Source organism: Oryzias melastigma, unplaced genomic scaffold (assembly GCF_002922805.2).
Source record: "Oryzias melastigma strain HK-1 unplaced genomic scaffold, ASM292280v2 sc00231, whole genome shotgun sequence".
In the NCBI taxonomy this organism is placed as follows: Eukaryota; Metazoa; Chordata; class Actinopteri; order Beloniformes; family Adrianichthyidae; genus Oryzias; species Oryzias melastigma.
In genome coordinates this window covers 412,135-436,506 of record NW_023416884.1, presented here as the reverse complement: position 1 = coordinate 436,506, position 24,372 = coordinate 412,135, and the positions used below count along the sequence as shown (strand labels likewise).

Below are 24,372 nucleotides of genomic sequence, written 5' to 3'. Positions count from 1 at the left end.
CCATGTGTCAAAATATCACGACTTGCGAATGAGATTTTTTTGTACTGACATAAATGTATTTAGATATTTGAGATTAAGGAGTATTTTCATGTCATACTGCAAAAGAGTAAGTTAAAGAAAGTTATGTTTCTCATAAAGGCCAATTCCAGGGTTTGTTGAACCTTAGAAGTGTTTGAGATTAATATGTAATCTCGAGTACAAGCTCCTGCTAAGGTGCTAATAAATCTTACAATATTGAAGTTTCCAGTTCAGTTCAGTTAGGAGTAAAGGTCTGGATGGTGTGACTTGACTTTGAAAACCCCTCCTTCCCAGATCATGTAGAAAATCAAGCTGCGACTGTGAAACAACAGACATTATTCTTAAAGTTTTTAATTTAATACTAAGAACTGTTGGTTTTTCAGAGTATCATCAATAATTGCTTTCAAATGATCTTAAAAAGATTCAGGCCTCATATTGAGTCAGATCCTTTACCACTACATACTTCTTACTTCTTTTATGACACTATATTGTAAAAAGATGACCAGGGACTATATGGAGCATGTGATCATTCAATCACATATGATTGGCCGATCACCTCCAGTCCTGACACTCAAAAGTAGAGAACTAACTTCTTTGTCTCAGTGAGCCTCAGCAGGTTCAAGAAAATGACTCCTCTGGTGTTTGCTGGCTGTGTGACATGTCTGCTCCTGGGTACAGTGGGTGAGTTTCACGTTTTTTTATGAGCTTTGGTACAGATTTTATAGACTGAACTCCAAAATCTGAAAAATAAATGTGAAAATATGTGTTTATTCATTCTCTCCCCAGCTTCTTCTTGGGCTCAGAAACCGTCTGCATCTATACATTTTAAATCAGTTCCTGTGGGTCAGGACTTGACTTTAAAATGTTCACATCAAGGCACTCTGGGAGTTTTCTTTTTTTGGTATAAACAACCTTTGGGACAGAAACCGCAACTCGTGTCAATTTTTTTTGATTATAAAAAAAATGCATCTTTTGCGGATGCTTTCAAAAACGATCCACGGTTTGAACTAGAAACAAATAAGGGCATAAACCACTTGAAGATCTCAAATGTGAAAATGTCTGATTCTGCCACTTACTACTGCATTAGTCTCCATGCTTATGCACTTACATTTTTGGAGGGCTATAGTCTCCTTGTGAAGAACTCTTCATCTTACATCCAAACTTCCGTGGATCAGTCGTCCTCTGAGAACATCCATCCAGGAGACTCTGTGACTCTGAACTGTACAGTACACACTGGGAGCTGTGATGGAGAACACAGAGTTTACTGGTTCAAAGACTCTGAAGACTCTCATCCAGGACTCATTTACACGGATGGAGGCAGGAATGATCAGTGTGAGAGAAAGAACACAAAAACACACACCTGTAATTATGATCTGACCATGAAGAACCTGACTGAGTCTCATGCTGGGATCTACTACTGTGCTGTTGCCTCATGTGGAAACATACTGTTTGGAAACGGGACCAAACTGGAACTAACAAGTAAGGATATCTTATAAAGTAAACAATTTAATTAAAAATAAGTATTTGTCTTGAATTTCATCGTTTTTTTTTTTGTTTTTTTTTTTGTTTTTTGTATATCTCAGCACAAGAAGGGATTTTTCTTCCATTTGTGTATTTCCTGAGTGGAGCTCTGACAGCCTCAATGATCTTCTTGATATTTTACACAATACACAAGACAAAGAGCTGCAAATACAAGGGTGAGTGAACTTTAATACTCTGCATTTTTTTTAGTATACAGTACATTTTACCAAGAAAAATGGTTTTGTTTCCAATATTTTTTTGGATCATTCTTGATTAGCTCCATGGTCCGGCAGAACATTTTGTGAGATAAAAAAATGTATAGATTTTTTTTTTTTTTTTTTGAGTAAATGTTGGAATGAAGACGTTTTACACTGTCAAGCTCATGAGTCCTCACAGAGAACTAACAAAGAATGTATAGATTACAAACCAAATTTAGGAATAATTTACTTAGAAATTGCATTCAGAAATCCAATTTCTAATCACCTCCTCCATGAATCCGCGATATACTGTATATATATGTATGTATGCAGTATGTGTGTGTAAACCAAGTGCTACGTTCATAATCTTCTTTAGTTTTATTTATATTTTTCACGATGTATAATTCTAAACAAAACATCTTCTAAGTACTTTAGAGTTGTTTCTGGTACTTGCACTAAAAAAAACAAGAAAAGAACGAGTCCTTTGTATTGTCTTGAGTGAACTAAGGGCTTTTTATGATGACAATTATCTTTAATTTTAGGTTCTGATAGAAGTAACAACATTTTACTGGTGACTTCAAATTCAATACCCCTTTTTTTGTTTCTATCTCACAGCAACAGATCCTCAGAACAGGTCCGCTGATGCTTCAGGACTTTATGGAGCGGTAAGAGTTCAGTTCACAACAACAAATTCTAAAAAAAAAAAATCAAACTAAATCTACAATGTCAATGTGCAGAACTGTTGTTGCTGCTCAAAAGATTACAGTAGGAATACACTTGTGTGATTTAAACTGTTAAGCGCTAATCCTGATGTTGACAATTGGCCCGAAATAAATTCATATGTGTTCATGTGTTTATCAGGGAGATGAGGACCTCCATTACGCTGCTTTAAGCCACAATAAGACCAATAAATCAAGAAGACAGAAGAAAGACATCATCAATGAATCTGTGTACTCCAGCATAAAACTGTAGATTTGTTCCTGTTTATATGAATTATACTTTCAATATGACTCATTTATACGATTCAATACCAGATATAATCTGAATCAGTGCTTTTTACAAATCAAATTAAATAGTTTGTATGTTAAGCAAGTAATGTGAGTTCTGTTGTAAAGTTGTCTTGTATTCAAGTAATTAGTGTTTTATTAAAATTCATTTTTTTACTAACTATTAATTCACACGTAAACCTTATTTTTTATACTGCTTTGAGCATTAAAGTTTTAAAAGTTAATGCACAAGTGCATTTAAAAAAATTAAATCCCTGGTATTTCTATTAGTCTGTGTATCTTTATTGAGGATTTTAGACCGATAAACTGTTTCCTTAGCTTACCTCAATAAACACTGTGATGACTCTTTACTTTAGTTTGATTTTAAGTTGGTTTTTTTCTTGTTCTAAGTTCCCCTTTGTTAGTCACACCGTTTCAGCTTCATTATGGTTGCATTTCAGTTAACTGCTCTCAGTCTTGCGCTGGGTTCACACCACACGCGGAAGCGCGGCGAAGTGCGCGCAGAATCCTCTTCATGTATATTTTTTAACGACGGGCCACAGGTGCTTCTGATCAGCTGTGGTTATTTAGAGCTTCTACGATTAGTTTGACATTGTCCATCTTTCCATCTTGACTTGTCGCCAACTGCTCTCTGCCTCTCTTGCTGAATGTGTTAGACACCAAAAACCACAACCGCCCTCTCCGTAGTCGGCCCACTACATTGATTTGTGTCTCAGTGTATGTGTGTCTGTCTGTTTTTAATGGGTTTACAGTGTTGCATTTCTTTATTCGCTGTTTTACATATTCACTGATTTTTTTCAGTCACGTGACTCCTCCGGTTTGTCACAAAAACTCAGACAACTCAATATGCTTGTATGAAACTTTTGCTTCTGAAGGTACTGCGGGAATTTCCCAGGAGGGGAGTGCAGTTGAAGAGCACGCCAGCCCATCCGCTACGCACACACACTGCGCACATTTTCACAGGGAGCCTGCATGGAGAAATGGCATCAGCTTACTCAGAAGCGACTCGAAAATATTCTGATAATCACGGAGGATATTTATCATTCAAAGCAGGGGCTTTTATAGATGAAACTAGCAAATTCTGGACAGAGATGCCCTCTCGCACTTACTTTGATGAAAGATGAAGCACAAGTTTTTTTAAGGTACAGAGAGACAGTGACAGTCTTCATGAAAAGGTTGCAGTCCATTGTTTTGGATTAGAAAAAAAATCTTTATGTTGAGCAATACCCTAATGTTTTTTAATAAATGTTTACAAAGCATGATCAGAAGCGTTTTTGATGAGTATGGATCTGTAACGCGGTAATGGACATTCAGTAACAGTGGGTGGTGGTTGAGATGGAGACTGTATTCACAGATTTGGTGTATTCGCGGAGGTCACTGGCCCCTAACCCCCACAAATAAGGGCTGAATACTGTATTTTCATGTCTGCAGTTTATTTAGATACAAAAATATGATCAGATTTGTCAATAGTGGTATTTTATTGCGAAAAATTGGTTATATTTTAAAAATTGACTGGATTTTCTTGTGTATCTAGGCTTTAATTACTGCTAGGAAATTCACAATAAGTTAACAAAGGTGCCGAATGGTTCCCCATGTGGTATGAACCCAGCATAAGGGACTTGTTTTCAGTTAATCTTTTCTGCTTTGTCAACCTTTTGTGTCGCTCTGAAATTTTTTGTTATGTTGCAACTGATTTAATAAATGTACAAGTTTCTATAACCGTCCCGTTCCCATTTTGGTTCCTACACCATCCAGTTCCTGACAGTATGACTTGCCCACCCTCGACCGAGCAGGAGAATTTTTGCTGCAGTGAGAAGGCTTTATGCTACTGCAATCCACACCAAGCCACGCCAAGTTAGATGGGTTTTCCTGCAGTTACAGATTCATGCCAGTCAATCTGTTCCTGAGGGGGATTAGCAGGGCCACCAAAGGTTTTGTTCCTGTCGAGGGTCACTGGGGCTGCCCCTCTTAGGTGCCTTGATGAGGGTTGTGAGGAAAGTTTTTAAAAAAAAAATTTCTGTAAACCACCTTTTGTCCACTAAAGCATTTAAAAATACTGTAAATAAAAAAAAAATCACAATGATGAGGAAGTAAAGACTAGTTTTTACTAACCTAAAAATCTGTTATATAACTTTACACTTGTATATTGTTAAATAAACGAACTGCATGTTAAAACATTTGAAAAGTAACAGTGACACAAAACTGCACTGTGAGGTCCAGCTATCCCTTAAAAATGCTGTAAATGATCGGGTCAAATATCAATCATATTCGAATGTATAGAAAGCAAAGCTACATGCTGAGTTCCATTCAAAGAACACCATGTGTACTGTAAAGCATGGGGGTGGAAACATGATGCTTTGGGGATGTATAGTCAGATTTTGAGTGAGAACCTCCTTCCATCACGAAGGGCACTTAAGAGAAATTGTGGCTGGGTCTTCCAGCATGATCCCAAACTCACTGTCTGGGTAATGAAGAAGTGGTTTTGTAAGAAGCATTTCAAGGTCCTGGAATGGCCATGCCAGTCTCCAGATCTCAACCCCACAGAAAATCCTTGGAGGGAGCTGAAAGACGGTGTTGCCCAGCGACAGCCCCAAAACAACACTGCTTTAGAGGAGATCTGCTTGGAGGAATGGACCGAAATACCAAAAACCGTTTGTGAAAGCCAATAGAAACGTTTACCTGCTGCTATTGCCAACAAAAGCTAAAGTATTGAGAGGAACTTTTATTATTGAAGTATTTATTTTCTACCATAATTTGCTAATAAAATTTTAAAAACCAGACAATGTGATTTTATGGATTTTTTTTTTTTTTTGTCTCTCACAGTTAAGGTATACTTATGATGAAAATTACAGCCCTCTCTCATCTTTAAGTGCAAGCACTTTCACAATTGGAAGCTGACGAAATACTTTTTTGCCCCAGTGTAGTTAGTGTTATTGACTTTATCGGTGTTAGAAAAATAATCTGTGTGTTTATGTAATGCTTTTCCACCTTCTTGCATGGATCAACCAACTGACCATATTACACTGTTAACAAATTCACACACAAAAAGCTCTCATGCCATTGAGAGCATTGTATGGATCAGTGTCTTGCCCAAGGACATTTTGACACACAAGTGGGCAGAGCAGGAACCAAACCTGCAAACGGATGTCGAGCTCTCTACTTCTGCATAACAGAATGTTTTTTTTTTTTTCTGTACATTTGTGGTAGAAATACTGAGAACAAATTTCCTGTTAACACAAAAGAAAATTGTGATGAACTAATGCAACTCACATAGAGCGACCTGCTGACTCACCTTCCTGCATGTTTGTATCAGGTCTGCGGTCACCTACTTTGGTCACACAGTTTCTTAAAACACTGCTTTGGTCTTTTGTCTGAAAGTCTTACTGAATATTTACTTGTGATTTGATTTTATTTTTAACCTTTGATCAAAAATGATTTCAAGAGTGGAAAACATTTCATTTTATTAAGCTCTTCGATTCAGGTATATGGCACAAAGGTTTGCTAATTAAAGCCACAGAAAGGAACAAAGTTTTAGTTTATTTCTTTTTAAAATCTAAAAATGAAATAAACATATGCCCTATACAAGAGCTTGGATTACATTTTTTAACAGAATCAAGTTGCATAACAGTGAATTAAGCGGTATCAGTTTGCTAATATGACATTTGCAATAAAACTTTAAAGCTTTTTTTTTCACTTCCTCAAATCTACTTTCAACCTTATGGACTTGCATTATTTTTTCTGAGAAAAATCACACAGCTGATGATAAAAAGCAGAAGAATCCCTGTTCTAATGACAGATAGCTGGACTAAAACTGAAATCTGAGCAGCTTGGCCTCCATCTGGATTTCTGACCATCACCTCGGTTCCACTCCCAAACAGCATCTTCCCACAGGAGGCCACAACACAGAAGTAGGTCCCAGCATCAGAGAAGTTCAGGTTCTTCTTCTGCAAACTGTAGGTGCAGCTCCACGAAGGAGGTCCTGGAGCAGCGACAGGTCTGCAGTGTTTTCTCTGGGTGTGGAGGACCCCCGTTTGAGAGCCATGTCTGAACCAGCAGACAGTGTGTCCTTCCCCACAGTTCCCAGTGTGAACCGTACAGCTGAAGTTGATGGAGCCACCAGATGGGATGATCTCCGACGTCGGCTCCTGGACGATGATTTCTGTCTGGCTTTTTTCTACAGAGAATCGGCTTCATGAGAAACAAAACCCTTCCTTGTTCCCTTTAGTCAAAATTCACCAAAGCTGCTCACCTTTAACGCTCAGAAAGACGCCGTCCCCAAACTCCACCATGTTGGTGTGCGAGCTTCCACAGAAATAAGTGGCTGAATCTGAGAGCTGCACGTCAGAGATGTGTAAGTGATTGAAGCCTTCCTCCTTCTGCAGAGAAAATCGAGGGTTCCTCTTCAGCCAGTGGTCCACTTTAGACGGGTCATCGTATTTGTAAAAGAAAGACAGGAGCTCAGGTCTTCCTCCGAGGGTTTGTTGGTACCAGGATAAGTGCATCGCGATTATCTTTTCATAGAAGCATTGCAGCGTCACGTTTTCCCCGACAGTGACGGATCGGACACCAGTGTCCTGTTTGACTGCTCCAGCCCAGACCACGGCGGACAGATGGACTGATGAAGAGAATATCAGAGATGTGCTTTCAAGTTTAAACTGTGAGAATGAATAAAAGTTAGAGACTCACAAAATCCAGACAGGATCACACACAGCTGCATCTTCTCAGAGCTCGTGAGGTCTGAATGTCCGGAGACAAGTAGCTGACAACAGCCGAAAAATGAGGTCACATTTGATTGGGTGTGAGAAAGGTCAATCTGTGTAAAAACCCTATATCCTCCCATTAAAGGAAACAAATGATTAAACACTAAAAGGTACACAAATAAAAACCTAAAGATAGACTTCATAATTTATTTTACTGCTTGTGTTCTTTGTGTGTTAGTTTTTTTTTTACTAATTACTTAAATATAAATATTTAAATGGAAATTCATTCCCATTCTTCAGACTTTTCATGCTACTGTGTTGCACTTTAATTGACTTATTTCAGTCAGTCAACCATTGCGTCTTCCAAAAGTGGCAACCAGCATTGCAAAGCAGTTGGGTCAAGCTGACAACTACAACAGGATGAACAATTACTATACGTGTATTCATTCACACACACAAACCTAGCCACAGGTCCCCAGTCTGTCCATGGCCACAATCTCACCCCTACACACTCAAGTTCACACCTAGAGACAATTTAGAGTAAACAAATAACCTTTGAAGGATGTTTTGGGGAGAACATGCAAACTCCACACAGAAAAGTCCCCCTGCTGGAACTTGAACCAGGGGGCCTTCTTGCTGTGAGGCAAGAGCGCTGACCACTGCACCCCCGTGCAGCCTAAATTAACAACTCTTAATTATGTAATCACCTAAAAGAACAGAGTAAGACACAATGTTGAGTGGAGAGGTTATTCTGGATGTAAACATGTTTGTCTTTGGTTTCTTTAGATCTTGATGGAAGCCAATTTTTATCACATCCCACCAGAGAGAATGAATAAAGGGGGTCGGACAAAGTAGGATAACAGCTCCAATAACAAATCTTAGACCCACAGGTTTGTATGGGCGTCTGTTAAACAAGAGCCCACATTCAATGTGTAGATACCAAATGCAAAATGAATGACATATACTTACAGGCCACTTTATTAGACACACTGCTCGTTAAAACAAATTTCTAATCAGCCAAGCAAATGGCAGCAACTCAGTGCATCTAGGTACGAAGACACATTCAAGACAATCAGTTCAAAATGAGAATCAGAACAGGGAAAAAACATGATCGAAGTGACTTTGTAGGTTGTTGGTGCCAGACGTCTAGTCTGAGTATTTTAGAGAAACTGCGGATCTACAGGGGTTTTCACCCACAACCACCTCTAGGGTTTATGGAGAATGGTCAAAAAAGAGAAAATGTCCACTGAGCAGCAGATCTGTGGGTAAAAATGTGTTGTCGATGCCAGAGGTGAGAGGATAATAATAAAATTGGTTCCAGCTGATCAAAAGGCAACAGTAACTTAAATAACAAACTGGTTTCAACTGAGGATTGCAGAAGAGCATCTCTGAACTCACAACACGTCCAACCTTGAGGCAGATGGACCAGCAGGAGAAGAATAAACCGGGTTTCACTCTTGTCAGCTAAGAACAGGAAACTGAGACTATATTCACACAGGCCCACCAAAACTGGACAATAGAAGATTAGAAAAACATCTATTCTGACATCTGAATGTTGCAGCAGAAATAGAGATTTGGTGTCAGCAACATGAAAGCATGGCTCCATCCTGCCTTGTATCAAAGGTTCAGGCTGGTGGTGGAGGTATAATTGTGTGGTTGATACTTTCTGGGCACACTTTTGGCCCCATAGTGCCTTTTAACCATGGTTACAAAACTACAACCTACCTAAGTATTGTTGCTGACCATGTTCATCCCTTTATGGCCACAGTGTACCATCTTATTATGCTACTTCCAGCAGGATTAGCTCCATATCGTGAAGCTGGAATCATCTCACACTGGTTTCTTAAACATCACAATGAGTTCACTGAACTCTAATGACCTCCAAGGATCATCAGATCTCAACCCAATAGATCACCTTTGGAATGTGGAGGAACAGGAGATCGGCATCATGAATTTACAGCCGACAAATCTGCAGCAACTGTGTGATGCTATCATGTCAATATGGACCAAACTCTCTGAGGAATGTTTCCTTGTTGAATTTATGCCATCAAGGATGAAGTGGGTTCTGAAAGCAAAAGGGAGTCCATCCTGGTACTAGCAAGGTGTATCAAATAACATTGCCGGTCTTTTTTCTTGTTCTGGTTGGTGTTGTCCTACTGCACTGTCAGGATGAGGCTCTCCCAGATTTCCCATCCCCTTACTTTGGTTCTTTTTTGGGCGCACACCTATCTGATCTATTTTACAGTCACTGAGGAACTCAGAGCTTTTTCTATTATTTTTGTCCCACAACTGTGGCAAAGTACACTTTCAACAAACCATGGATCTAGTTTTCTATTTGGGTCGATCCTTCTGGCCCTGGATCTCTTTCCACCACTTGCTGTCACTGTCAGCTGATCAGTAGTCTAGACTAGCAGCCTATACTGTAGCAACCTGACATGTTAGTGGTTATAGTGTTCTGTGTTGAGTTCTGAATTCAAATGCTTGCATGATGTGGTCGATAGGTGTGAATGGAAGGAACTGGATGGGAGGAAATTGTTAATGAAAAAGATTAGGTGACACATGAAGGAATGTGAGAATGCCGTCCACAGATATGTTGTGCATTTTGGTATCATTACAGCCAAGAGTAACCATATAGTTTGTAGTTAAACACCAACATTGAACCAACTGTCTTTGACTTTTATGCATCTCCAGAACATTACTTTGGTGTCAGAAATAAAACACCATAGTGGCGTGACATACTCTGTTAGCTACAGCTAATTTTACTCAGCTGGACTCATCAACTTGCAACAATATAGCCTTGCATGTAAATAGGTAGGCTGGTACTCTTGTAGTCAGGGACTGTTGGTTGGTGGGCTTGTAAGCAGACAGGCGACACAGATACACAAGGAAATGACAGATCCTTAGGGTTCATGTGGAGTATGTAGATTGCATGTTTATTCCTTTCCCCAGTTCTTTGTACTGTGCATTTCTCTAGTTAGTCAAGCAAACCGCTGTCCCTATTTATAACTTATGAAGGTTTTCTTATTTTTTTTACGGTGTTGGCTCTTGACATTTTTACTTGATGTCAGCTATATGCCCTAATGTCATTGGTGATTAATACAATTAAACAATAGCACAACATGTAAGACTGAAATAGGCAACTCCAGGCCTTGAGGGCCGCAGTGTCTGCAACAATTTCAGATATCCAAGCCCTATTCATGACCGATTCCCTGATTCAGCCTATTGAATACATGTGTATGCTTTAAGTGTATGCTGGAAAACCTGCAAGAATGAGGCCTCTGAAGAGATCTCATTTGGAGCAACCCCTACTGAGGATTATACTGAATATTATTATTATTGAGAATTATCTTGCATGTATGTAAGCATAAGTCTTGTCTTGTGGTATGCGATGGATCTAAGAAACACATTTTTAAAGTGCTTTTTTTGTGAATTAAAAAAATAACGAGATAAAAATAATTGAAATAATTAAAGGTATCATCTTCAGCTTTACTTGTGTTACACACAGACATCCCCAGCAAATAAGTGATGATTTTATCAAATTTTCAGAAAGAAACAACAAAAATTTCTAAAGCAGTTTGATGGTCCTTAAAACTCTTCAGTCTGCAGCCACACAAAGAGGAAATCAAGAAAACAGTGAAGAAATCTTTTCTAACAATCAGGTAAAAAAATGTTACATGAAACACTTGATATTTCAGAAAAGATAGATATGCAGTAAAGGTCTTTGGACATGCGTGTCTGAATACCACACCCTAATGAAACGCCCTCTTGACTATAAAGCATCCTGATAGTGACAGTTAGCACACAATGAGGAGCCTCGTCGTAATAACTTTTCTTCTCTGCAGCCGCAGTAAGTACTCTGATGAACTCTGCAGCAGAAAAAGCTGCTGTTTCTTTTTATTCAGGAACTGAGTTCTGAACGATGAATAATTATTGACTGTGAGTCGCTTGTGGTGTCTGTTTCAGGCTGCATCTGTGAGTTTCAGACTGTGGAGGTCCAGTCTGGTGAAGATGTCACTCTGCTCTGCTTTAACTTAACCAAAGATCCTTCTCAGACTGACTGGTTCAGAGTGGTCAACAGCTCCAAAGTCAGCTGTATCTCCTCCATGTTTGGTTCTGGTGGTGATCCTTCACTCTGTCGTGGATTTGAAGGTGGAAAATTTGCAATGAGTTCCAACAACAGCTTTGTGTCTCTGAAAATCAGTGGAGTGAATGAGTCTGACTCTGGACTGTATTTCTGTGGATTCTATGTAAACAAACATACAATCATTGGAGATGTTACACAACTGATCATTAAAGGTAAGATCCTGATCATGTCTGATCTCTTCCTATGTATCAATTTAAGAATGTCCTCCATGATTCTTCATTACAGGCGAGTCCAATGATGGAGAGACGAGTAAATCTTGCCGTAAGTTTCCCCTTTTTTTGAGTTTCTGATTGTTTTAGTATCTATCACATAAACTAGAACTTAAGAACTTAACTTTCTGACCTGTGAATGTTTCATAGAGGAACATGCGAGCATGGACCTGCTGACTGTGATCCTGGCTGCTCTGACTGTCCTCCTCTCTGCAGTCATTGTTGTTCTGGCTGTAAAATTCAGGAAACTTCTCACAGGTAACTTCACCTTCATCCTGTCAGCTGCTGGAAAACTGCTGGAAATGTAGTGAAACTGAACTCATCCATGTTTGTTGTTTAGCTGTACGAAAAGAAGAAGAAAACACAAAGGTAAAGATTATTTTTTTATTTTATAGAAACAGTTGTGATGTGAGCAAACTTCACCGTAAACTTCTGCCATTTTAATATCACAAATGTTTTTTTTTTCTTTTAATCAACAGAAAACTTAGTCTGGAAATTGTTCCATTAATCTGAGTTTCTCTTTAGCTTAAAATCAAATTAGCTGCTTTTTTGTTGGTTTAATGTGAGACTGCAAAGTTTAGGAAAACATTAAATTAACACATGGATATGTAAATTATTCAAGCATCAAATGAAAAAAGGAAAGGCACCCTCCATCATCCATTTTTAGAACACACTGAATCCCCTTCAGGGTCACTGGATTGGGCAATGGTGGGGCAAACCCAGAAAATAATCACCAGTCTAATGCAGGGCCAGAAAAAAAGGATTAAATGACTCTCCAATCCTTTTCCCCTTGTGATAGATTCAAAAACTGGGTCTTTCTTCACAAGTTTTGACTGAATGTTCTGGTTTTCAGAATCGGGACTCGGATGATCTGAACTACGCTGCTCTGAGTTTCCAGCAGAAAGCAAAGAGAGGCGGCAGGTCTCCATCGGAAAGAGAGCTGCAGCCACATGTGCTGTATGCTGCCACTCGGTAGAGTCAGGAAGAAGGTGGAACTGCAGCTCAGCTTCGTACCCAAGTTGTTTGCTTGTGTCTTTTTTTATCTGATCCATCTGACTCATTGTTCAATGCCTGTTTGAAGACGGACAGATCAGAATAAGTTGTGACTCGTGTCAGTACTGAGGCTATAAGGGGGGAGGGGGCTCTGTTGCTTTGTTTTTCTGTGTCATTTAGCCAGTATGTCATTGGACTGTGTCATCACATGTGCAATCAGAACCTCCTCAACAGGCAGAAACTAAATGTGCTTCAATTTCATTTATAATTCTTAACATTTTGTTTTCCAACTCCAGAACTCTACCAGACATCATATTTACTTTTCTGTGTGAACTGAATGTTTGAATATAATCTCAGTAAAAATGGCAAACATTTTTGAACTTTATTACAAACTGCATCTAACCGTTAAATAAGGAGCAAAGAAAACAGGAAATGGTTATTAAAAAAAAAAACATTCAAAACAAGAATCAGAAGGTCTGCAGAGGAAGGGGGGCTGAGAGGTGGGGGTGGGCTGAGATGCCATTTTACAGGAAGAGACAACACAGTGTGGTTTGAGCACAACTCAGGTCAGTTTTCACATTGAGCAAAAGGTTAAAAACAAGACAGTTTGTCTATTGGAACATCACATTTTAAAGTTTGGGACTTGATTGAAAAAGAAAGTAAAAACAGAATGACTAAATCAGTCTTTGATAACATGCATGACAAAATCTCAGCATTAACAGCCAACATCCAATGGCTTCTTCAGTCAAAGAGATGGTGATTTAAAGACGTCTCTTTGCTTTTCCAAGTAGGTGGTAGTAAAGAGGTTTGCTGATGATCACATGCTTTCACCGTTCCCATGTGCAGTGCGAATGATGCTAGAGAATAATTCAGTCGTCTTTTGAGTGAGTTTTAGGATAGTTTACAGACCGTTAGTTAGCTTCTTGGCAAGATTTGATATCCGTAAACTTCCAATATTGTTCAAATATAGTGGACAAACAACTATCAGTCATTGGAAGATGCTCAGTGTGGCCATGGTATCCATGATGATTCAGCAGTCAGTCAAATATCCCTTATTTTAGCACAACGTCGAGCTCAAATATTGAATAAAGCTATGAGGTTTGGAAAACTTCAAATAAAAAAACAAATATTAGGACTATTAACTGGTTAGTTTACATCTGGGGTAAAGTTTGATATTCTACATGTAAATGGACGAGGAAGGATTTGGTTAAGCAACAGCCGACTGAGTGGTCACCTCTCTTTAGGTTTCAAAATGACCCACAAAGTCTGACTGAGAGTTGTCTTCTTGCTTGACTGTAAATAAGCAGTTTTTTTTTAACATTTGACCTTTAGCTGAAACTTCCACTGAAAGGTGTTTGTATTCAGAGAGGATTCTGTCAACCATCCTGACTCACTCTCTGACATCTCGATGTTCTTGGTGGTTGTTATCTAAACAGGAAAAGCTAGTGTGGGGCGTGAAGAAACACAGAGGGACACTGGTAACAGGAACAGATCTGTGTGCTCTGCTGCGTTTCTAGACTTTGAAAAAGAAGACTTTGTTGATCTTTTCTTAAAGAGCCACTGTGGTGAAAATTGTGTTTTTAAAATATTCTTGTAGTATTTTTCTCACAATGGAGGACATATTAAGCTTAAAATACTATTTCTGAGTATTTCTTTATTCAAATCTTAATGCATCTTGAGAAGACAAGAAATGCTGTTTGACAAAGTTTGTAGCTGTGATGTAGAAACTACAACAGCAAACCACAGGCTTCCTGCTCTGCTCCATTCTGATCCATCTAAGACTTAACCCACGTACTTCTTCATTTTCCTTGTCTAGGCAAGCATTCAAAACTGTACAGACGCAGAGCTCATTGTTCGGATTATTAAATAAAATGTATTTATATATGTGAAAGGTCTATTCATGTTCAGATAAAGTTTTCTCTTTGTCACAATTTAAAAAGGTAAAATATTGTCTCTGTTACTATCTTGGGATATACTGCGATATGTATCGTGTCGTGACATGTATATCACACTATAGCCAATACACACCCCTAGAGCTAACATGTGACAGGAAGTGGGGTTGGGCTTACTTTATGCCAACAGTAGACCCACAACTCAAAGGTGAATTTCAAACAAACTCCTGCTGTTCTGAAGAGACTTTTACAGTTTTTTTTAAATTTCCCTAATAACTACTTATTAATAGTTAAAAGTCCACTGGGAATGAGTTTAAATGGGGTCAAAAGATGTTTAGAATGGGACTTTAAACTAATTGTGACAAACAGCTACTTAAAATAAGAGTGACAGTCTTTTACTCGTCTGGTTTCCTGTCAGTGGATGAACAGATAAAATAAACGGATGTGCAGTTCAGAGAAGTCTTTGCATGCATCTGTGGTCAAACAGAAGATTTGTATCTTAGCCCCCCCACCCTCCTTTTTCCACTGTGATGACAGCAGGCCGCAGACACAAAATAGCCTTTCAGTCGTTGCAGCAACACCACATGCAACAGACACTGCCCTACTTATACGGCAAGGCTACTTTCTGAGTTTTGATATACACAAACTTTTCTATTGAACAGGTCGGTCCTGATGACAGGAAGCAGTGGTTTTACGTTTTTTGGTTTGTTTTTTTACAGAAAATATATTCTTCAGCTCCCATAGTCCTCTAAATACATTGTGGCTTCATGGTAGATGACAAAAGTCAGAGGTTTACAAAGGGTGACCTAAGAGACACATTTTTCCCTGGATCTAGATTTGAGAGACCGAGAAAACCAAAGGCCTACTATAAACAATACAATAAAATATGTATCCATGATGATTCAGCATTTAAAGAATGGTGCAGAATTTTCCTGCACCTGTTAACTCCTTAAATACGGTATGGAGTTGAATAAGTTGGTTTAGTTGATGATTCATTTATCAAAGAACAAAAAAAAAATACTGCTCTCCTTGTATCTGCAGTGTTTCTTTTTCATTGAAAATGTGTCAAGTTACCATTTTAAGACCTTGTATACCTCAATGAAATACTTATGTCATGCTGTGTTCTACTTGCCTGTTACTATTTTTTATGGGATAGCAAAAGTACATGCCGCTCAGCAAAACCTCTCAGTGAACTTTTTGTATTAAAAAACAACAAAAAAAAAAACATTGATTTTTGTTGGAATTGTCATGTTTTCTACTGGTTTCCTGCCTTAATGGGTCACCGCAATGTATCATTTGCCTCCACCTGTCAGGAAATGCCCCTTCCCCCACTTCCAGGCATCCTTGTCGGGTAAATTGGTTGATCAGTCTCACCTTTGTTGCAGCCTCTATAGCAAGCAACCGGTTGGTACCACAAAGTCTCCACTAACTGTGACTCTTCAACCAGTGAGGGGGCTCTCCTGATTAGTTTTACTCAAGAATAGCTGCTGTTTGGCTTTTTTTTTTACTGTGAGAATGTTCAGAGTTTTTCAGATATTTAAATTTGGAGTGTGACTAATTTTGATTCTCTGTATCTTGAAGCAGAGTACCAGTTTAGTTAGATTGCCTGGCTGTGCCTCCTTCTCTCCTCCTGGGTGTCAAATAACATTCTGGGATACACAATGATCCTCCTCATAACAGAAGTGAGCGGTCCACAGGTGTTTTTTTCTTTTTTCTTACAACTCCTCTTTGTCTGGAAAAAACCTTGTCATGTTGCTACAGTGAGCCTGAAACCTCCTGGTGGACAAAAGAACAATTACCTCATGCCAAGAGAATATTTATGTTCCTGTTGAACCAGTAATAAAGCTTATATGTTACTAGTTCTGTGCACCTCAAAGGTCCATTTACTCACTTCCTTGCATCACCTATACATATCCTCTCTATCCTCCTTGTCCTACATATCCAAACCATGCAATTAATCTGCTCAAGACAGTCTACTGTAAAACCTTTATCTAACATCTCTCTTCTGTATGATAGAACCTACTTATGTGACACCATCTTAATTGAACATTGAATTATTGATCCACCATGGAACTCGAAGGGGAGAAGAAGTGCACGTCATACTCCTCAGAGGTGGAGTTAGAAATACTCATGAATGCGTATGAAGAATTCAAGCCCATAATCACAAAGAAAGGCAACACTGCTGCAGCGCACAGAGAAAGGGAGTCTGCTTGGTAAAAAATAACTAAAGGGTTCTCAAATATAACTTGCAGTCTTAATTTTTTAATAATGAATGGAAGGCCAATAAACGGAAGGCCAAAACCCTTGAATTATTCCCTTTAGTCTTTTTTTTTTTTGCCCATTCAATTTTGATTTTTGGATAACGGATTTCCTTGCAATGTCTGACTGAATGTATGTACATGACTCTGCTCTGAAAACAGATTCATATCCCTTTCATTTGCAGCGCAAAAAAGGCCAGAGGTGGGCCTTCAAGCACTGGATGATCCATCATACGCATGCGTATTTAGAGAATTTAATGACAACAAAGTCACCTGTGACCTCATGGTGATTCCATGTGAGGCTATAAAGTCATATGGCACCAAGAGCGCAGTCCCAACTTCTCCTTGCTCATGTGCGTAGTACATGTGTTCGTCTTCACGGCGTGGGGAGTTCGACATATCCATCTGCTGCCTGTAGTCTCGTGACATTTTAGCGTCAGAGTTGTGTGTTGCCCTTCAGAGGTTTTGCGTGTAATTTTCGTTGCGGTGTGCTGTTGCCACTGCTTGCCTTTGTGCCGTCTCTTTTTGTTTGTCTTTTCTAGATTGGCAGTCGTGCTCAGGTGTTCCTTCTTACCTCGGCTGCCGTGGTTGCGGGGCTGTTCGTGGCTCTGCTGGTGGCCATCCAACGGCGTTCTCTGCACGCGCCGTTGTTCCCTGGCCTCTGGTGTGCCTCGTTGCTCTCACTGGTGCGTAGACTCTTTGGTTACGGCTTCGGTCCTCCTTGATTTTGCTCAGTGGTTGGTGGCATTCTCTGCCTGGGAGCTGACTGCCGTTCCTGCTGCACGTGGGTGAACCTGCTCCTTTCATATCCACTCCATGATGTTCTCTGTTGTGAGTTACCTGGTGATTTGTATTCGCTGGGCCTCGGCTCTTCTCGCCTTTGGTGCCTTGCTGGACCAGTTTGGTCATGTTGGCGTTCTTTTGCTGCAGGGACTTTCATGCCCCCATGCCGAATGGTGACGGCCATGACTTATGCCCTTCTTGCTTGGGTGTTGACCATCTTCGAGCAGATCTGACTGCCGACGCTTGTCCTTACTGCAGCGTTTTACCCCCGACTTTGAGAGCTGATCACTTGGAGCGGAATTTGAGGGACGCGTTTCCTGGATCTAGAGTTGCCTTCTCTATGCCTCCCACCTCTGAAGCATTCCTCCTCAATGCTGCTGCCCACCATGGAACCGCACGCCCATTCTAGGGATCCTGATTCCCTCACGGTCAAGGTGCTGTATTCTGAACTGTCTTAAATTAAATCTCTCCTGCTGGTGTTGCTTTGTGACCATGCTGGGTCCTCTGCTGTGCCCGGTCCCGCGGAGCCCGGTGCAGATGTCCTCTTGGTGTCCTACCTGTGTCGGGATAACTATGATGCGACCAGCCTCGGGGCTTCTGGATGAGGCCTCTGCTGGTTCATGGGGTGGGGATGATGCATCCGCAGCTTCTGCTGTGCATGCTGCGTTGGCGCAACTCCAGCTGCATGTTCCCCCTTCCACAGCCAGAGCCCTACCAACGCCTTCTTCTGACGGCAGGGTGGTTCCTACTCCTTTGCTGCCCACTGGGTTGTGGATGCCATTCAACAGGCTTATACCATGCACGGCCGTCCTGTGCCAACCAGCGTTTCGTGTCATTCAACCAGGGCTGTGTCCACATCCTGGGCTGCTGCCCATTGGGTGCTGTTGGACTCCATCTCCACGGCTGTTTCCTGATCATCCCTGGACACCTTCACACGATTTTAAAGGGTCAATGTGCCTGACCCCAACCCAAAAAAAAACCAAAAAACTGGCATTTTGGAATATGGGACAGTAGTCCTGGTGACCATGCCCTGTCATGAGGGACTCCTTTCTTGACACTTTAGATCTCTACCCAGAGGACAACTGATGTTAAGATGACATGAAAGCTCATGATCAAATTGAGGTCAAAAACAACTTTAACGGGCAAAAAAAAAAGACATGAAAACTTTTGACATCTTGGTATTTACCCCTTTGATATCATGTGAATTTTAAATATGGACAAATAAATCAAACTAACAGAGGTATAAAATATACAATAGATGATTCAGTGGAATATACATACAAGAATAATAGTTTTTTGTATTTTTCTGCAAATATCCAGATACACAAAGCAGTTACAGTGTAATTTGTCATTTGTTGCAATGTGTTATTCATTCACTCTTCATTTGCCAATGGTTATAAGAAGCTGCTGATGCTTGACTGGAAGGAGTGGGGATCAAACCAGTGCTCTTTTAATTTGTGATATAAGTGGCCTACAGGCTTAACCTCCTGAGCCACTGCCACCCACTAATCATGTAACATTCAATATCAGGATGGCTGCTGGAAAGAAGAAGCCCAAAACGCGGTTTGAGTGTCAGGAAACAGAAGCACGAAGTCAATTTTACATCACATTTATGTCAGTTTGATGTTTAGCGTGTAGTCATCAAATTGATTTCAAATGAACATAAACTACATGAATCAGAGTTCTTATTTATTTTTTTTTCATGTCAGATTCAATTTCTACTATTCATGTATTTCCCACACTAAAACAAAAGTTTAATAATGTTGTCCTCCTATTGGATCAAGCCGATATCAAGGTGCTCACTGGGTATTCCTGCCTGAGCCTGGGAAATAATTTCTATTATCTGTTTTTTTAAGTGTATTAGTCATTTTTTTGGGTTATAAAAGGCTAAGTTTCCTTAATAGCATGCTTAGTGGCAAATAATGATTAATAAAAGTATATTCCACCCTTTTTGAGTGTAGTGTAAATACAAAATTAGTTAACTTTATAGAATAAAGAAAATATTCATACAAGAGTTTATCGTTTCCTTTTATGCAATGAGCTGAAGGCAAAATCTTTCCATCATTGGTTTCTGTGATCATGTGATCATGGTTCCTTAAAGGAGGCCAATAAGATGTGACCTCTTCTCTTGACGAAAGAAAAAAGCATCAAACTTCTTGTCATTCACCACAAGAATCCAAACATGAAGACACCTGTTCACTTTGTTGCTTTTCTTATAGCCTTCCTTTTAGGTGAGTGCTAAATCTGAAACTTTAATATTAATGTACATTTTTTTCTTGTATTTTTTTTTTTTTTTGTAATGTTTGTTACCTCTTTACTTTTGTTTCCCTTACAGAATTTAATTTAACAGGAACATCATCCTCATTGGTGAATCAACAGACTGTTTTTATATCAGCTCACAAAGGTGATACTGTGTCTTTGCCGTGTTTCTATGAAGTAGATAGTTTAGTATGGGTGTCCTGGTACAAACTAACTCTTGGACAGAAGCCACAACTTCTCTCTAGATTTTTTAGATATTCAGAGGAATTTCGTTTCTACCACGAATTCAATGGAAATCCCCGCTTCAATCTGAATACAGAAAACCAAAATATTCAACTAGCAATTTCAGATCTACAATATTCTGATTCTGCTACTTACTTGTGTGTAGCAAATCTTGAATTGGACATTATTTTCAGGGAAGCTTTTATAGTCAATGTAAAAGGATCAGGTTTAACCATCAAGACTTCCGTGGATCAGTGGTCCTCTGAGAACATCCATGCAGGAGACTCTGTGACTCTGAACTGTACAGTACACACTGGGAGCTGTGATGGAGAACACAGAGTTTACTGGTTCAAAGACTCTGAAGACTCTCATCCAGGACTCATTTACACTCATGGAGGCAGGAGTGATCAGTGTGAGAGAAAGAAGAACACACAAACACACAGTTGTGTCTATGAACTGCACATGAAGAACCTGACTGAGTCTCATGCTGGGATCTACTACTGTGCTGTTGTCTCATGTGGACACATACTGTTTGGAAACGGGACCAAGCTGGACCTCACAGGTGAGTTACAGTGATGTTTGTTGACTTTGAACACAGTTTGTGTAGGAAAGGACCAAATAAAAAATGTGTGTTTGTCTGCAGGTCAGCCGAAGTCTTTGTTGGTGTTTTTCTTAACTGGATCTTTGACCTTCATGAGTGTCCTTGTTGTTTTTCTGGTTTACAAGATCAAAAAACAAAATTGCTTCCAGTCTAAAGGTACAGAAGCTTTTAATTTCAATTTCTCTCCGAGTTCTCTTAACAAAATGTTTGACTTTTTTTTTTTTTTTTAAACCAGATGAAAGTTCAGCACCTGTGTCCACACCAGAGGTCAGTTATTACTTCATTATTATTACTATTATACTATAGAATATTGGTTCACAGTTTAAATTTTTTTATTTATTTTTTTATATTTCACCCCCAGGCTGAGAACAAAGACACAGAAGGCCTCCATTACGCCGCTATAAATATTAAGAGGTCCAATAGATCAAGAAGACAGAAGAACGACTTAAACACAGACTGTGTTTATGCGAGTGTGACACAGCAGAACTGAACTACCTATTTAAGGACTTTAAGTACATTTATGAGAAGTCTAGTTGAAATGTAACAACAGAATCACATCTTGCTGCTGATCAAGAGAAAAACAAAAAAAACATTTGAAGACAGACCTTTTGGATTCAACATGGATGAACCTTTAGTAATAATATCCTTTCAAAATAATAAAAAGACTGAAATAAATTGTTAAATTGTGTCTTTTATTACCATCATTGTTTTGTCATTCAGCAGTATTTTACAGCATCAAACAGGTCCAACATTGTAGAGTGAAAGTATTTAGTCATATATTTTGTTAGTATTTTATGCCTTAGACCAGGGGTCGGCAACCCAAATTGAAAGAGCCACTTTGGACCAATACAATAAAAAACAAATGTGTCTGGAGCCGCATAAATTGAGACGCCTCTTAAAAGTCTTACATTGAAAATAACACATGGAGAATGTGTCGAATGAACGATTATTTCTCCTCCTCGTGTCATATAAGCTTCATTTTTGGCCTCATGACATGTTGGTGAGACATTGCAGCGTCTAACTATCTGACAAAAGCTGAATAGCCTCATAATGGACATTTGAACTTTTATTTTGACATCCTTTAATGACACAAGGAGGGGGGGACTCCTCATCAGTCTCTCCCTCATTCTCACTCCAGGTGCAGGAAGAATTCAAACATAACAGGACAAAATCATAAATGCCAACAAATGTTCAACAGTCAGACAACAAAACTCATTGAGGAAAACCCAAACTTAAATCTATTCCAGTCAGACAGGCAAAAGAATGGGTAACCCACAATTCCTTGCGCTGCCAGACCGACAGCAAGCCTGAGCGTGTCTGAGACCATCACTACAATATGAATGAATTACAGTTTGTTTCATTGCTTTGATGAAATTAAAGAAATGCAATAAAGAAATACGATTTTTGATGTCATTTTTATTTAGAGGATTTGAAAAAAAAAACACAAAAATGTAAGGTGCACCTTTAAGGTGCTTCCACACTGGCCACGTTATTAAAGCGTACACTTTCAATGAAGAGTTAATATAAACGCGTGCACACCTAAATTCCTGCCCTCCAAGTATGGAGCGCGCGTGAGTCTTATAGTCAGACATTTAAAAGGACAGAGTCGTGAAAACAAAAGTCTTCAGAAAGATTTGGGGGATTTTCAACACTTTTACTTTCGGTTCTCCCTGTTGTAGATGCAGATGAGCGCTAATGAACAGTAAAAATACAATAGAAGGAGAATCTCCTCCCCGCCACGCACCGCACGCGGCCGGTGTATGAGACCTGCACATCGCCGCGCTCAGCAGGTGGTATCCACACCGGAGCAGCGCGGTCACGCACGCAGTGGCGGGGAGGAGATTCTTCTTCTATTCTTCTTCTACTGTTCATTAGCGCTCATCTCATCTTGGTGTCATATTAACCTGACCGGACACAAACCGTAATGATTCATTTCTCCTTCGTGATCACGTTTGGCACTTCTGCGCTTTGAAGCAGACTCCGCCCACAAGCAGCTCCCAAATCCAGCTCCTTGATTGGTCAGAGCTCTGAGTTGCTGCGACTGTGAGAAGCCCCTGCATAGCTGCAGCCTGCAGACCGGGGTAGTTGGCGACTGTGCGTGGAAATCTTGAATCTCACAACAACTGGAAAACGTAAAGGATGTTTGTGTCATGTTTGTCCTCCTACGGAAATCGTATTAAAACAAAAAATATATTTCCTTCCAAAATTTTTTATTATTTTCAAACATTTTTGAAAAAGCGCCAATGAGCCACAAGGGAGTGCTTACAGAGCCGCATGCGGCTCCGGAGCCGCAGGTTGCTGACCCCCGCCTTAGACTGTGTATAAATATGCTATTTTTTAAGTGTTTGTGTAACAATATCTTGTGAGCTTTTTTGAATAAAGGGAAACTTGGCCTTTTGTTTGAATCTTTAAATAGTGATGTTTGCTGAAGCTGTATCTATACATAATAAATGCTGTAATAAATGTGTTTTTTTTATTTTATTTTACTGTTTGTCAAACACTAACAGACTTAATAAATCATGTTAAAATACATTTGACTTTAAGTTAAAAATAAATCTAAATCTCATTAAACGTCTATTTTAAATTCTACGCCACTTCACAATTTGGAGACATTTACCCCTTAAATGTGGTTTTGTTAAACATTTTAATATATGTTTTAATATAAATTATTAGGTGACATTAGCAGAGTATTTTTTTTTTATGTAAGGATGCCACGTTGAGGGAATTTATGATATTGGTAAACTGATACCACTCATTGTCTGATCCAAACTTAACCCAAGTTAGAACACCTCGACAGAGAGGTCATAAAAGGTTGCAGCCATGAAGCCAAAAAGAGTCTAGAGTGGAAACCTTGTGACTTCCTGCTCAGCTGTCTCCAATCAGACAATCACCCACCTGCTTCTTGAGTGAGCCACACTCACTGCGAAGTATTGTTTGTGCCACTCTGCCTGCATTACTGAGAGTTTCTAACCAGACCTGATCTTCTGACCCTGCTTTATCTCTGATTGCCAGCTGCCTGCCCTGAACCTCGCCTGGACTCTGACTTTTAGTAAACCTGCTGCACGTGGAACCAGCTGTCTGCCCGTTTGTGACAACGGGATTATATGATGTAGTTTTTTTTTGCATCTCTTGCGTGTTCTCTTTTATCTGACGGTGGGAGGGCAGCATTGCACTACCAGTGCCACATCTGCCTGGTGGAAGAAAAGGAGGATACCATTTTGTACTTGGAGGATGCAAGAGAAAAATCATGCATATGACAAGGGAAACAGCAGAAATATATTCTGGTAAACTGAATGTTGTCCTTTACATTCATGTTATGGCCTTGGTGTATCCGGCACTCTTTGTGTATGGCTTGTGTGCTTGAGTTTGGATGTTTGGGGTGAATGAGTTGGTGTGCATGTGAGTTTTCTTTCTGTAGGGGTCTAAGCTGAGAGCTGCAGCTCTGCAGAGTGTGGACCCGCCCATCTACACCTGGACCTCATCATGCCATCAGCTGAGGACACACCTGCATAAAAGAGCTGACTTCCCCATCCAGAGTTGGCAGCTTTTGTTGAGGAAAAAATGAGTC

General features: G+C 39.7%; 4 protein-coding genes across 4 annotated transcripts; 3 read left to right on the top strand and 1 right to left on the bottom strand.

The window, feature by feature from the left end:
* Positions 1–644: 644 nt before the first annotated feature.
* LOC112139530 lies at positions 645–2,708 on the top strand. The gene is made up of 5 exons (XM_024262347.1): positions 645–699; positions 805–1,497; positions 1,608–1,715; positions 2,352–2,401; positions 2,598–2,708. The coding sequence occupies exons 1-5, from the start codon at positions 645–647 to the stop codon at positions 2,706–2,708; spliced, it is 1,017 nt and encodes a 338-aa protein (XP_024118115.1).
* Positions 2,709–3,983: 1,275 nt separating this feature from the next.
* On the bottom strand, positions 3,984–7,575 carry LOC112139513. The gene is made up of 3 exons (XM_024262331.2): positions 7,430–7,575; positions 6,993–7,358; positions 3,984–6,917 (listed from the first exon to the last, which is right to left on the bottom strand). The coding sequence occupies exons 1-3, from the start codon at positions 7,458–7,460 to the stop codon at positions 6,460–6,462; spliced, it is 855 nt and encodes a 284-aa protein (XP_024118099.1). The 5' UTR covers positions 7,461–7,575; the 3' UTR covers positions 3,984–6,459.
* A 2,427-nt stretch (positions 7,576–10,002) lies between these two features.
* Positions 10,003–13,241, top strand: LOC112139514. The gene is made up of 5 exons (XM_036210745.1): positions 10,003–10,012; positions 11,407–11,816; positions 11,949–12,054; positions 12,137–12,165; positions 12,650–13,241. The coding sequence occupies exons 1-5, from the start codon at positions 10,003–10,005 to the stop codon at positions 12,770–12,772; spliced, it is 678 nt and encodes a 225-aa protein (XP_036066638.1). The 3' UTR covers positions 12,773–13,241.
* A 6,743-nt stretch (positions 13,242–19,984) lies between these two features.
* LOC112139529 lies at positions 19,985–21,033 on the top strand (the record flags this gene model as incomplete). Its single annotated transcript, XM_036210760.1, has 1 exon — positions 19,985–21,033. A coding segment is annotated over one exon (795 nt), but the record flags the coding sequence as incomplete, so codon positions are not given.
* Positions 21,034–24,372: the final 3,339 nt, after the last annotated feature.